Source organism: Lacerta agilis, chromosome 8, assembly GCF_009819535.1.
Source record: "Lacerta agilis isolate rLacAgi1 chromosome 8, rLacAgi1.pri, whole genome shotgun sequence".
In the NCBI taxonomy this organism is placed as follows: Eukaryota; Metazoa; Chordata; class Lepidosauria; order Squamata; family Lacertidae; genus Lacerta; species Lacerta agilis.
The window spans coordinates 58,140,300-58,154,465 of NC_046319.1; the positions used below are offsets into that span (position 1 = coordinate 58,140,300).

The 14,166-nt window shown below is 43.3% G+C and overlaps 1 protein-coding gene across 2 annotated transcripts; it reads left to right on the forward strand.

Annotated features, from left to right (window-relative positions):
- Nucleotides 1-367: 367 nt before the first annotated feature.
- On the forward strand, nt 368-13,649 carry TRAPPC3 (trafficking protein particle complex 3). Of its 2 annotated transcripts, XM_033157704.1 has the most exons (5): nt 368-554; nt 8,695-8,792; nt 9,212-9,311; nt 9,905-10,087; nt 11,327-13,649. In XM_033157704.1, the coding sequence occupies exons 1-5, from the start codon at nt 510-512 to the stop codon at nt 11,444-11,446; spliced, it is 546 nt and encodes a 181-aa protein (XP_033013595.1). In that variant the 5' UTR covers nt 368-509; the 3' UTR covers nt 11,447-13,649. The 2 variants fall into 2 exon arrangements, with proteins under 2 accessions (XP_033013595.1, XP_033013593.1); XM_033157702.1 differs by lacking the exon at nt 368-554 and having other exon boundaries at nt 9,177-9,311.
- The last annotated feature ends 517 nt before the right edge of the window (nt 13,650-14,166 follow it).

Here is a 14,166-nt window from a genome sequence, read left to right on the forward strand (position 1 = left end):
TTCTCCCATTTAACCCGCAAATTACCCATCGAGAAAATAATATGGTTTACTCTAGTTCTGAGAAATGTGGAGCCGCTCTATGCGTCCCGCTTTTCTACTGCTCCGCTTCACATCGGTAACCGAACACGGCTCTATGGCATTTTGCAAAGCGGCTACAGGAGCATGCTGGGAGTTGTAGTAAAGCGTCGTCTCCCGCGCCTTCTCCAAAGCATGCTGGGTAGGGAATCAAACGCGCAACCGTCTAATACAGTACAGTACAGTACTGTACAGTACTGTATAGTTTTGCTAGAAGCTTCCCAGGATGCCGCGCGAGAGAAACGGGAACAGGGCGTCCGCGCGGTGTACCTTGGGGGTTGTAGTTCTGTTCCAAAGGTGGGAGGAGCGGCGTCGACTTAAAAGTCAAGGCCGGGCAGTTTCCTTCCCCTTCTGAGGATTGTCGTACCGACCGCCGCGGCCCGTTTTTCGCAAACCGCCGGGCTGAGGAGACCGACGACAGAGGAGGAGGCAGAATGGCGCGGCAGGGCAGCCGCGGGGGCGCGGAAAGCAAGAAAATGGTAATGGCGGTGCGGGGAATCGAGGGGGCGGCGGCAGGAAGGGAGCCCTGAGGGGCGGGAGGGAGACGCCTCCGCCATGGAAAGCTAGGAGGCTTAGCGGAGAGGCTTAACTTCTGCCTTATGCATTTTCCTCCCACCCTGAATAGGGCCGTGTTGGTTGTTCCTTCATTCCTCTTATTAACTTACCTCTGTCGAAGGCACGAAAGAGGATAAAGTCTGAATAAAACTATCCCCAAAGACCGGTTTGCTCACTTCAGTTACCGCAAGACAGGCAGCTGCTATTATTATTATTATTATTATTCCCTTATAATAACACCTGCAATTTGAATTGTAGGCGTAGATTGAATGTGAGGGAGGAGGCCCTGCTTGTAGGCTCATGATGTAAACACCACCATGCAAAAACTACACCCCTGTATGAACAGGGAAGAGGAAAGTCAGGGTTGGAGTAGCTGCAGCTTTGCCCTCCCGTAGATGGAGCCAGGCTGGTCTCCCCGCTTCCTATCATGTTCTTCTGTCTGGAAGGCCAGAGAGTACACAGTCTCTTGGTGGCCCTCAGCCTCCTGGCAGTGGCGGCAACCTGATTGTGCCTCCCATCACCTCCGCAAAATTTGGTCATTTAGATGTCATTCAGAACCAGGTTTAAAAAAGAAAGCCTCCTTTTTATCAGGCTTTTCAGAGCTAATGGATCAAATCACTTTAAAATTAAGTTGATAATTATGTAATTTGCATTTTGAATGTTTTAAATATTATTTCATACTATGTTTTATATCACCTTAATTTTGTTGTAAATGTCTCTGTGACATTTTTTGGGTCAAGGGCAGTGTAGTGGTTTCTTAATAAATATATTTACAAGTACCTGGCGATATGTACTAGTTGGAGATTGCGGGGTGCGGGTGGCGCTGTGGGTTAAACCACAGAGCCTAGGGCTTGCCGATTAGAAGGTCGGCAGTTCGAATCCCCGCGACGGGGTGAGCTCCCGTTGCTCGGTCCCTGCTCCTGCCAACCTAGCAGTTCGAAAGCACGAAGTACAAGTAGATAAATAGGTATCGCTCTGGCGGGAAGGTAAATGGCGTTTCTGTGTGCTGCTTAGCAGCTTAGTCATGCTGGCCACTTGACCCGGAAGCTGTACGCCGGCTCCCTCGGCCAGTAAAGCGAGATGAGCGCCGCAACCCCAGACGTCGGCGACTGGACCTAATGGTCAGGGGTCCCTTTACCTTTACGTACATTATAGGGTTGTTGAAAGAATTACTGAGATAATGGTTATGAAGACACAGAGAAAGCATAAACTATCCTTCATTTAACTATGGACAAGAATCCCTGCGTTACTGATCTGTATTAATGAGATGTGGGTAGATGTGCTTGGTGGAGCTGAACTTTCTGAGCTTTGTCCACCTGGATTTTTGATGTAGCAGCCATTTAGGGTTAATGGAGGAGGGTTGCAATGATTTCTATGAATTCCATCTCCTTCTACTAGACTTCCTTTGAAGATGGTTAGGTCATGTGCACTTTTTCAGTCTGAAGGCTGCATCATCTCATAGGCAATCTTCTGGCGGTGGATTTGAATGTTTGAGCAATTGTGACAGATCAGAGATTCTGTTGGAGCTTGCCATCCATTCCACTGATTAACCATCTCCCTATCTGAGCTGACAGAAGTGGGCTGAGACTAGATGTTGAAGTCCCCTTAGATGGTGGTGCTGGAGGACCTTGAAACACAGGGTGATTCTGGACTTCACGACTGCCATGACAGTTCTTGAGCTGTCCCAGCATATAATCCACCTGATTCTCATGCTGGAGATCTTTGGATCTGGTGCTTTCATCTGGGCAGGAAGGGGGGGGGGCTTTCCTTTAACTGTCTTGACTTACACCGTTTCACCCAGAGCTTTAGGCTTACTATGGTGTTCTTTTTCTCTTTATAGATGGGAGGGGCTGTTTAAATGGTCCATCCCTAGAGGCTGATGGGTCATGATACATTCTTAAATGCCCTTGGGAAGGTTCCACCAAGCATGGCTATTGCTCCTGCCAATATCTTGGTTGCTCTTTGGAATTTCAAGATTACTTGGGCAGATGACACAACTGCTCCTAAGTGCCCTCTGCTGCAGACTATGGTTCCTTGGTTCACTAGGTAGATGGGAGCAAAGAAATGGGAGTTGAATAGGCCTCTCGAACGTGGTTTAGGAAGGCTTGAACCGAAACTGGTTAAGTATAAATTAGAGCTCATTTTGGATCTTACTCTGTGGCAGTGATCACAGTGAACAGGGCTACTATGCTGCATCTTCATAGTGCTGTGCAGTAGAGCTTTTCCATGTGGCATAAGTTACTCTCCATTTTGGCCAACAAGATGTAATGGATTCCTTGGAGAAAGAGTTGATCTCCAAGTAATCCATCCCATCATCTTGTTGGTTTGTCAGGCACTTGGGATATTACATTGTTTGTGTTTGTATTGTGATTTGCTTTATGTGCAGGTCCATTAAATTAATTTTAGGGGGTTGTACTAGATAAGGAGTCAGTAGAATCTGAAATAGGTAGCATACCTAGTTGCTGGAGGGCACATAATCCCCAAAAGTGAAGTCTCCTATCCTTCAGTTTTAGGATCCCTCTGCTGAAGAGCTAAATTTTGTCTTCTTCAAAACATACTTTTAAACAGAACACTTAGGGCACACCCACACTTCACGTTTGCTTCAATGCTTCCCCCCAGCGCAACCTGCTGTTTACCACTGATTCAGAGCAAACATCTATTGAGTTTTGACATTTGCTTTGATTTAGCGCTAAACAGTTTTTCCTTGGGAACGTGGCAGGGCAAAGGCAAAACCGCTCAAACCCATGCCTATAAAGTATGGGACAAGCGGAAAAAATGCTCAGATCTGAGTTTTCTAAGGCACGGAAGGGGCAAGCGGAAGTGTGGATGAGCCCTTACTGTCAGCCCTGATGGAAATAAAGGATGCTTTATCTACATTGTGTGAAGTGGCCCTTACGTGTATGCAGGATCTCTGAAAATTACGTGAATGGGCAATCATGCTGATTGTTACCTGATTTTTAAGCAGTAGTGAGATAGGGCCGCAAACTCATTTTATTCATGTTAATAAGCAGGCCATGCTGACTGGGGCTGATGAGAGTTGCATTCTAAAACATTTGGAGCATGCCATGTTGGTGAATGCTACTTTAGATTATATAGAAATAAGTTCTGTTATGTGCTAAATGTTTTAATTCAGGCTATATTTTGTGTGTGTGTGTGTTGGTCTTGGTGCCTTTCTCACGTTTCATTCTTATGTCTGTTTCTAACCTGGTTCTGTGTTAGCAGTTCAACAAAAATGGGGATATTGCTACAAAACCTTAAATTATGATATTGTGACAAAACTCAAAAGAACGTGGGGGGGGGGCGGTATCACTGCTGGATTTTTTTGGTCTTTTTTTTCTTTTCATCAGGCTGCGAATATCCACTATTCTAAAACTGTAGCAGGATTGTGTCCCTTTAAAATTACCGTATATACGTGAGTATAAGCCGACGCAAATATAAGCCAAGGCACCTAATTTGACCACAAAAAACTGGGAAAACTTATTGACTTAAGCATAAGCCGAGGGTGGGAAATGCAGCAGCTACTGGTAAATTTCAAAAATAAAAATAAATACCAATAAAAGGCTTGGAAAGAAAGGGTCTCTTACAGGGAGGGCTCAGGGGGTAAGGGGGCATATTGTGGGTACATTTCAGGGGGCAAGGGGAATATTTTGGGAAGGTTTTGGGGGGAGGGGGCAGATTCTAGGATGGATTAAGGGGTGCGTGGGGCATATTTAGGAAGGGCATCAGGGGCAAGGGGGCATATTCTGGGAAGGTTTCAGAGTGGGCAGTTTCTAGGGTGGGCAGAGCTGGGATGGGCAGGGGTTAAGAGGGAAGGGTCGGAAAGAAAGGGTCTCTTTACAGGGAGGGCTCAGGGGGAGGGGGCATATTCAAGGAGGAATTAAGGGGGGAGATTCTGGAATGGATTAAGGGGGAAGGGGGCAGATTCTGGGAAGGTTTCAGGGTGGGTGGGGCATATTTAGGGAGGGCATGAGAGGCAAGGGGGCATATTCTGGGAAAGTTTCAGGGTGGGCAGTTTCTAGGGTGGGCAGAGCTGGGATGGGCAGGGGTTAAGAGGGAAGGGTTGGAAAGAAAGGGTCTCTTTACAGGGAGGGCTCAGGGGGAGGGGGCATATTCAGGGAGGAATTAAGGGGGGAGATTCTGGAATGGATTAAGGGGGAAGGGGGCAGATTCTGGGAAGGTTTCAGGGTGGGTGGGGCATATTTAGGGAGGGCATGAGAGGCAAGGGGGCATATTCTGGGAAAGTTTCAGGGTGGGTAGTTTCTAGGGTGGGCAGAGCTGGGATGGGGAAGGGGTTAAGAGGGAAGGCTTGGAAAGAAAGTGTTTCTTTACAGGGAGGGCTCAGGGGGAGGGGGCATATTCAGGGAGGAATTAAGGGGGCAGATTCTGGGAAGGTTTCAGGGGTTGATAGTTTCAGGGTGGGCAGTTTCTATGGCGGACTGAGCTGGGATGGGATGGGGGCAAAAGCAACAGGCTCTCTGGGACTGAGCCGGCTCGCGCGCCTGCTCGATACTCGTCCTCCTCCTGCTCCCGCTGCCCCCGTCGCTACCTCTGTTCCCCTTCAGGGAGAAGGGACGGGAGGAGGAGGAAGCTGTGACTGCTCTGTGCAAGGCATCAGAGAGGAAAAAAACATCGAGGAGCACTTTCTCCCCGCTTTCCCCTCCCCGATGCGTTGCGCAGAGCAGGCACAGGATCATAGAGTCTCAGTGCAGTTTCTACAGTGGGCAGAGCTGGGATGGGCAGGGGTTAAGAGGGAGGGCTTGGAAAGAAAGTGTTTCTTTACAGGGAGGGCTCGGGGAGGGGGCATATTCAGGGAGGAATTAAGGGGGCAGATTCTGGGAAGGTTTCAGGGGTGGATAGTTTCAGGGTGGGCAGTTTCTATGGCGGACTAAGCTGGGATGGGATGGGTGCAAAAGCAACAGGCTCTCTGGGACTGAGCCGGCTCGCGCGCCTGCTCGATGCTCGTCCTCCCGCTGCTACCTCTGTTCCTCTTCGTGGAGAAGGGACTGGAGGAGGAGGAAGAGGCGATCCTCGCACAGAGCAGTGACTGCTCTGTGCAAGGCATCGGAAAGGAAAAAGCATTGAGGAGCACTTTCTCCCTGTTTTTCCCTCCCCAATGCCTTGCGCAGAGCAGGCACAGGATCAGAGAGTCTCAGCGCAGCGGTTCTCCAATCCCTCGGTGCTGTGCGTGCTCTGCGCAAGGCATGGGGAGAGAAAAGCGGCCAGGAACGCTTACTCCCCACTTTTCCCTCCCCGCAGGACGAGGGATCAGAGAGCAGTCACAGATGCGGGATCGGCAGGGCAAGGGAGACAAGCAGCAAGAAAGGATCCATTTCTTGCCGCTTGTCCCTCTGCAGCCGCCCGCTTCACCCGAGTATAAGCCGAGGGCGGCTTTTTCAGCCCAAAAAATGGGCTGAAAAAGTCGGCTTATACACAGGTATATACGGTATCTGCTGGAGTTGTGAATAGTTGGCAAACATATACAGAAGCTATTTTAATTTGCTTAATGCTAATATAGCTTAATGCTAATACATTTCATTTGTGGCCATTGCTGTCCTTTGGTGCTTAAGGTGCAATACTTATTTTATTACTGGGTAACTCCTCTCTTGACCGTAGGTCAGTGATGGCCAGACTTGGCCCTCCAGCTGTTTTGGGACTACAACTCCCCTCATGTCTAGCAAGCAGGACCAGTGGTCAGGGATGATGGGAATTGTAGTCCCAAAACAACTGGAGCACCAAGTTTGGCCATCAATGCCTTAGGTGTACTTAAGGGCCTAAGTGCTGCTTTTCCTCCACAACAGTATTGGGATTATGACACTGATAGGATTAAAGCATGTGTCATTGAAGCATGTGTAAACTGCAACTTTTTTTACTATGTTTTCCAGTTAATTGCAGTGGCCAACCAGCTTCACAATTTAGGCAGTCTGTTTTTATCAGGTTGTCTTTTCATAATGCTGTTGGAAGAGGTTTTTGTACATTTGGACCTAGGGTGGATTTGATTTATATCAAATCGATTTAAATAACAATTTAAATCACTAGTCAGTAAGACGATTTAAATCACTAGTCAGTAAGACGATTTAAATCACTAGTCAGTAAGACTTGATTTAAATCATTTTTTTACACAGTGATTCATTCTAGCTGGTATAATCTTAATATTTACAACCAGATGAAGGTTTCATTTTTGTAATAATAAATTTTCAGAGTAGTTTTTACAGTTATATGAAAAATTACTGATTTGGTTATACAGTACTATTAGAAATACATAGACAGATAATTATGAAACTATTGTGAGGTTTAATAAGTTAACTGTTTATAATTGGACAACTTTTCTGCTGTACTTTATTGGAAGGAGAAAAATAATCATTTCCTTAATAACAATTTATTTAAGTGAAACAATAACATTATAGCATATGTATCCATGTTTGTTAACTGATGTGGTTAAACAATTAAAAAAAAAACTTAGACTGAGTTTTAGCACACATGAAAAACTTAAAACAAATCCTTATTTCCTGATGAGTAGCCTTTGGACTATAATGTAAGTTAAATAGAAAAATATATTTAGATATATTTTTTCCTCCAAAAGCATTTTATTTTAAAAATCTGATTTAAATCAAAAACATACATTTTATTTTATTTTTTTAAATCATTGATTTTTATCCACCCTGCTTGGACCATAAACTTCCAAGTTGTTTTACTTTCATGCCCTTGTTTTTTTTGTAAGATTATTATTGAACAATTGATCCAAAATGGTGAACTTATATGTGCACCAACTTAAATTTCTTCTTTTTACTACCTAGTGATAGGTGCATTGAAGGAGATTGGACTAGATGTCCCTTGGAGTTCCTTCCAACTCCACAACTCTAGGAAATGCTCATAATTTAAATAATTTAATGACTATACCTTGGATTGGTAGCAGCCAGGCATTCTTCATAAACTGTTCTGTTCAGCTGCTTTGCCAGTGCTTTTACTAACCTGTTAATTCTCTTTTTTTGCTTGTTAAGTTCCTTCCCCATACATGAACTGGCTGAGTCTTCTGATTTTCAAGTCCTGTTACTCTCTAAAACAGACCCTTCTGATTTCAAAGATGAATCTGGGGTTGCAAGACGGTTGGCCTTTTCTGTCTTTTTAAAACCAAGCAAAACCATCATCTCTTAGCCTTCTGAGAGGTGTCTTGACGGCTGGCTTCATCAGTTGCTGCTAGGTAGAAATAGCATGTTTGAATCCTAAATAACATCTAACGTACCTTAATTCGAAATTTGACTTGACTCTCTCTTCTGCACTTTGACTTTGTGTTGAGCTTGTGAGAACGTGGTGTGATCTGTGTTGTCTCACTAAACTCTGACATTGTCTCTTTTTTTCTCCCTTTCTGCTTGCCTGCTGCTTTCATTCTGTAGTATTGGTATTTGCCATTCATTTCACCTTCCGCATCTATGCATCTCATGGTAGGTGATAGGTTTCTTAATCTGAGACTAGACATTTTGCTGTATAAAATGAAACCTTAATAAAACCTAAGGCAGACCATACTCTATATAGCTGACACTTACTTCACAGATATTTTAATAATTCTGACAGGTTTCAGTTTTTAACAGGAAGGTATTTGTGTAACTACAATTCCGATAATCAGAGGATTTAATTTGGTTGTATATTTTACTTACTTCATGCTTGGGGAAATGTGAGGGAGACATTGTAGTTTGTTCTTTCCTTTGTTTTGTTGATGCTATGCACATCTCTACTGCACATCCATCCTAACACCAAGGAGGCTTTGTTCCTTTGAGCTCTTAAGCAGAATGTTACATTATAAATGCTGAAGATGGAAGAACTGTTTTTGATGAGCAGCTGAAGATTGTCAAACTTCTGATCACATTAGTAGCCCCCACCCCCAAGACAAATGTGTTTTAAATTTGAAGCTGGAGACACCAGCAGAATTCAGTGCTTAGTGTGTTCCTATGAGGCTGAAGCTTCCTTGCCCATTTCATTTCTCCATGCCAATCCAAACTGTGGCAGTCTCGAAACATGTGTAGATTGTCCTATCTTGGCCTAAATTAAATGCATTTTGAATTTGTCTAGAGTTCGGAGCTCTTCACTCTGACTTATGGCGCTTTGGTCACTCAGCTGTGCAAGGACTATGAGAATGATGAAGATGTCAACAAGCAGCTTGACAAAATGTAAGTATACCAGCGGAGGCAGAGTGGAATCATTACAAAATATCAGTAGCTAGAGGTACTGGATGATCTCTTTCTGTGGGACATTCACTTGGCAGAATTAGAGATGTGAAGGCCCAGAAAAAAGCTGGGAAAATTCAGAGGCAGGGGAAAAACATTCTTTCCTGTTTCACCCTGGATAATTGTTTCCCCCAAAACCCCAGGGAGGAGGTCAGGGTTTTTTCCATGGTTTCAAAATTTCCAGAATTTTTACATCTCTAGGCAGAATGAATCTTATTTTTCTGAATTCACTGGAGTTTTTGAAGAAAAGGGAGAGAACAGACTTTCTCCCTTCTACTTTCTATCCCTATAATGTTAGACTCAAGTTGGACTCTCTTACACTGTCAGTTTTATAGCGTGCTGCTCTTTGGCTGCCTTGACAGGGGCTACAACATAGGCGTTCGACTCGTTGAAGATTTCCTGGCCCGATCCAATGTCGGGAGATGCCATGACTTCCGAGAAACTGCAGATGTAATAGCTAAGGTGATGCCTGTCTTTGATTATTCCCCTCTGTTTCCAATATACTAGCCTATTATAAGATTTCCATTGTGGGGATATAGATGTCTAAGGACACAATTTTCCTGCCACATAACACGTTTCATAATGGCATCATGCTGAACCTTTTAATGGCAGCATCATATGCCTTCTTTCTTTTATCTGTCTAAAAACACAATCTAGGATCAAATGTTGCTGGACCACAATGTTTTCTAGGAGAGGATATATTGGATCTGGCATGGGCAAGTGCTTTCTACTGCTTCTGATCAAATTTTCATTACCTGTCTAATGCAGCCTTCCCCAATCTGGTGCCCTTCAGATATTTTGAATTATACCTTCCATTAGCCACAGCTAGCACAGCCATGTTGGCTGGGTCTGAATGGAATTATAGTCCCAAACATCTGGAGGGTGCAAGGTTGGGGAAGCCTGGTCTATTGTGTAGAAAGAGGTTTGCATTAGGTATGTTACGTAACAGAATTGCTTCTGGTTCTTTGGCCAGATCTTTAGTGACCCGTAAAAGAGTTTCATGCTAAACATTGTGCTGTGTAAGCCTAGTCCTTTGTGCTTGTCTTGTTTGGCAGGTGGCATTTAAAATGTACTTGGGTATCACCCCAAGCATCACAAACTGGAGTCCAGCGGGTGATGAATTCTCCCTTATCCTGGAAAACAACCCACTGGTGGACTTTGTGGAGCTTCCTGACAACCATTCATCTCTCATTTACTCTAACCTATTGTGTGGCGTGCTGCGAGGAGCCCTGGAAATGGTGAGGAAAGGGGGATACTAATTTCAGCAATGTTTAGACATACTTTCTCAGTGATGGAATGCATAGAAAATTGGTGGGGGAGGCTGGTTTCTGTATCTCATTACAGTCCAGATTCAGATTTACAACTATATCTATTCACCTATTGGGGAACAATAAGGGGGAGAGAATCACTAGTGTCATAGACCATGGAGGATAATCAAATGAGAAGGAATAGAGGGCTGTTAAAAGCCACTCACATGCCATCATCACCTGATAAATCAAAATACATTCCAGTGCTGTCTTAGTTTCAGAATGTTTTATTAAGCATTATATGTTTGGGTTCTTCCTTGCAATCCTTGCTGCTTTATCCTTTCATTTTAACAAAAACTTTGATTCTCAAGCTATTGAACTGCCATATAATGACAGTCAGGGTGAGAGTGAAGGATTGTGTATTGTGTTTTTAACTTATAACTGACATTGAATGCAATCTGCGCCAGGGTGCTGTGACAACGCATGGAATATAAATTGTGTGTATATAATAAAATACAATTATACAAATAATATTCACTGTGGTCAGTGACCAAAATCAATCAATTCATTCATTTATACAAATAATATTATGAATGCCACTTTGAGCTCTTTAGAGGAAAGGTGGGTTATAAATGAAATAAATGAGATAGTCTGTTATTTCTGGTAGACATGTAGAATACATGTAGCCATTTGTCTGCAAATTCAGAGTTTTCAGAGTTAAATTAATGGAGTTGTGCGTACTAAATTCCAGTTGCCTAGAAGCAGAAAAGAGGGTGGTAAGGATGGCACCCACTGATGTGTATAGAATCATAGAATTATATTGTTGGAAGAGACCATGAGGGTCATCCTTACAATGCAGGCATCTATTTTGTCCAACACTGAGCTCCAACCAACAGCCCTGTGATTAAGAGTCTAATACAGTACTTCAGTTCTATGGGGTGCGGGAGTTCGCCTGTACTTTGCAATCTTTGTTAACAGAAGACAGAACATTGGCTAGGATTGTGGTTAACTGGGGAATGTAAGAGGCTTCTGGGCTAGAGAGGTGTTTTGTTGCTGCTGTAAATCTTAGGTGAGGTTGGTAAAGGGTGGGGGTAACCTTTTGGTAGAATAATGGGGGTAGAATTTCTTAACCTCTACCTTTGCAACAAGATTCAAAGAGGCCAAACAATTTGGGGGACTATCCTAGATAAATTTCTCAAAATTATGTGATTTTTCTCTCCCATATCACAGGTTCAGATGGCTGTGGATGTCAAATTTGTCCAGGACACATTAAAAGGGGATGGAGTCACTGAAATAAGGATGAAATTTATCAGACGGATTGAAGATAATCTTCCTGTTGGAGAGGAGTGAGTCCCAGAGCATCTTCCATACTGAACTGAGAGGATAAGCCAGCTCTACCTGGGATTTATGGGAATATAGTGCCCTCTGTGCTTTCAGATGCTCTGACTGGTTAATTAAGATGATGTTCTCCTTTATTTTCTTAGGAAGCAACTGTTTGAATTCTTCTGCTTTAATTCCACAGATTTGTATCAAACGCCCTTGTAGGGCTCATAGGACACTTTTCATACTCATCAGAAACATAGACACCCATTTCTAGTTTCCATGTTTGGCTCTGTGCAAATATACAGGACATCACAACTGTGTCTCCTAGAACCTTGGTGCCAGAATTAGATCCCAGCCGCAGATAACCATTATTGTCTTGCAGCATGTGAGGAGCATCAACATCGCACCCCCTCTTTCCTGCTTGTTAGGGATAGGGGCCAGAACTCTTGTTGGTCTACGGAAAGCAGACAGCCATTTTTTGATAGCAAAGAACATAGCATATAATTTGAAAGAAGTTTGGGGTTCCAGGTGGAACAAAATGTCTTAGTTTTGCAGATATGGAAAAACCGGCCAATTTAAACAGCATCTATCACAAAACAAGAGCAATCTCCATTTAAACACTGTTGGTAGGGACTTAGTATGAACACACTCTCGGTGAGCATCTTCCCTCTCCCCATTGCCAGAGAAGAAGAGGGAGGGATAGTCACAATCATTTCTGGTTCATTTCAGACCTTGAAGGATACTTCATAACAGCTTCCTGTGTTAGCAGGACAGAATCTGAATAGCCTGGATGCATTGAGTATCTCCTCAGTCTTCCTTGTCTTGTACATAACTGGCTAGGCAAAAGTTGAAACTCACCAAGAGCAGGTCTGTATATTTAAGTAATGTAGAAAAAGCTTCTAAACTATAATAATCTGAGGGTTCCTTCCTTGCAGCAGTTTGATTTATATAATTTACTAAAGGGTAGAAAAATGCAACCTTGTATTCTGAAAGATCCAGTCAGGCAGGGGTTCTGAGGTGTTGCAACTGGTTCATATGCCAAGTCATTGGTGGAAGACCAAGCATACATTCTTTCTGAAAGAGTGTTTGACAAGACGGATAGCCCGCCTTGCATGTGTAGATCAATATGCTAAGGTCTGTGTGCAATGGATCCTTGCAAGGATATTGGAGAACACTCTAGGATTATTAATATTATTTTTTAGGGAAAATGAATGGCAGAAGGCATATAGGAATTAAATATGTGGCCCAAGTTTTAAGCCAGTAGCGATGTTTGGCTGTCCTATCTGTGAATGCCATGAAGGTCTAAAATTTCCACCGGACAGGATAACTGTCATGTCTTCACTAAAATGCAGAAGTCATCATTGGTTTGGGTATCTTCTAGAGATCTTGTAGATTAAAAATAGAAGCTTCTATCATTCTTGAAGAGGCACAATGTACCCATTAGTAATACCTGTTATCTGGAATTACATAATGTATTTGGCACAAACTGACATTTGCAATCTGCAGTATGAGGAGTTCTGAGTACCAAATATTAAGAGAAATTGAATGGAGGTATGCAGACAGTGCATTTTACAATTTGTGTACTCACTAGTTGGACAGCATCTTAAAACACTGCAGGATCAGCTGTAACTAGACAGTGACTCAATCTTGGGGAAGGTGATATGGAACAAAGTTGCTTTCCCAACACATGGGAGAATGGAACTTGAAGTATTCCATCTTCAGGACTGTGAGGCCTTTGTCAATGGCCTGATGACTTATGTTGATGATATTTGCCTAGTCCTTTTTAGTGTCTTTCTCTACCCCCCCCTCCCCAAATCTGCCTCTGAGAGGGGAGAGGAACTCCTGTTCTACCTTGGACTAACTTTTGCTACATTTGTTGGGTTGGTAAAGGGAAAGCCTTCCTTTTTTGCATTGTGATAAATACCTTTCAAATGTTGGTCCACCTAGTGTTAAAATCTTGTGTCTATTTCAATGAAAATTCAATATTCCTATTTCTGAAAAATTAATTCCTACAATTGGAGGAAGCATTTTGACACTGTTCCTTCAGTGATACTTTGAACCTTGTTTAAAAACAGAGCTGCACTGAGTGATAGCTGTTGGGTGAATGGGTATAAGGTGTATATAATTAAAACATTTTTGTTGTATAAGGGGTCATTCACGTGTGTTCCATTTGTAAAGCTTTTGAAAGCAACATTTTAAAGGTGTTATGTTAAATAAACCGTTAACTATCTTCTTAGCTGTCCTGCCATTGGATTGTGGAGCATGGCAGCAGACTCATTCTTATCTTATCACCTTGGTCCCATCCATCCTGTGAGTTGCTCTTCTCCTATCTGCCTCCAATTCTAATCTTATAAAAACTCTGGGAGTTTGTTTGGTCTGAGGGAGTTGGGGACAAGTCCAAAGCCAACCAGGTGGGCTTCAAGGTTGAGAGATTGAACCTGTGTTTCCCCAGCCCTAGCCAGACATTCTAACCACTCAGCCATATTGGCTCTCTTCCTGTGGCATTTAGGGGACAGAGTAATTTTAGAAAAGTGTCAGATTCACACTAGTTTATCTCTTAACAAAGTTTTCATTGGTATCCCAAGAAGTTACTGTCAAGATGGCTAAGAATAAGAATAAGCTTGCATTCTAATGTCAGGTAATTTTTGAGGTTCTGTTTCTCAGCTTGCAGCCCTGCGGCCATAACATGCACACACTGGATCTCTCAAGCCGTGGCCAGATCTTCTGTGTTGCTCTGGTGCCTCCAA

Coding starts and splice junctions, on each gene's coding strand:
- TRAPPC3 (XM_033157704.1), top strand. CDS start 510: ATGGCGCGGCAGGGCAGCCGCGGGGGCGCGGAAAGCAAGAAAATG. Junction 555..8,694: donor GCGCGGAAAGCAAGAAAATG/GTAATGGCGGTG, acceptor GAATTTGTCTAG/AGTTCGGAGCTCTTCACTCT. Junction 8,793..9,211: donor AACAAGCAGCTTGACAAAAT/GTAAGTATACCA, acceptor CTGCCTTGACAG/GGGCTACAACATAGGCGTTC.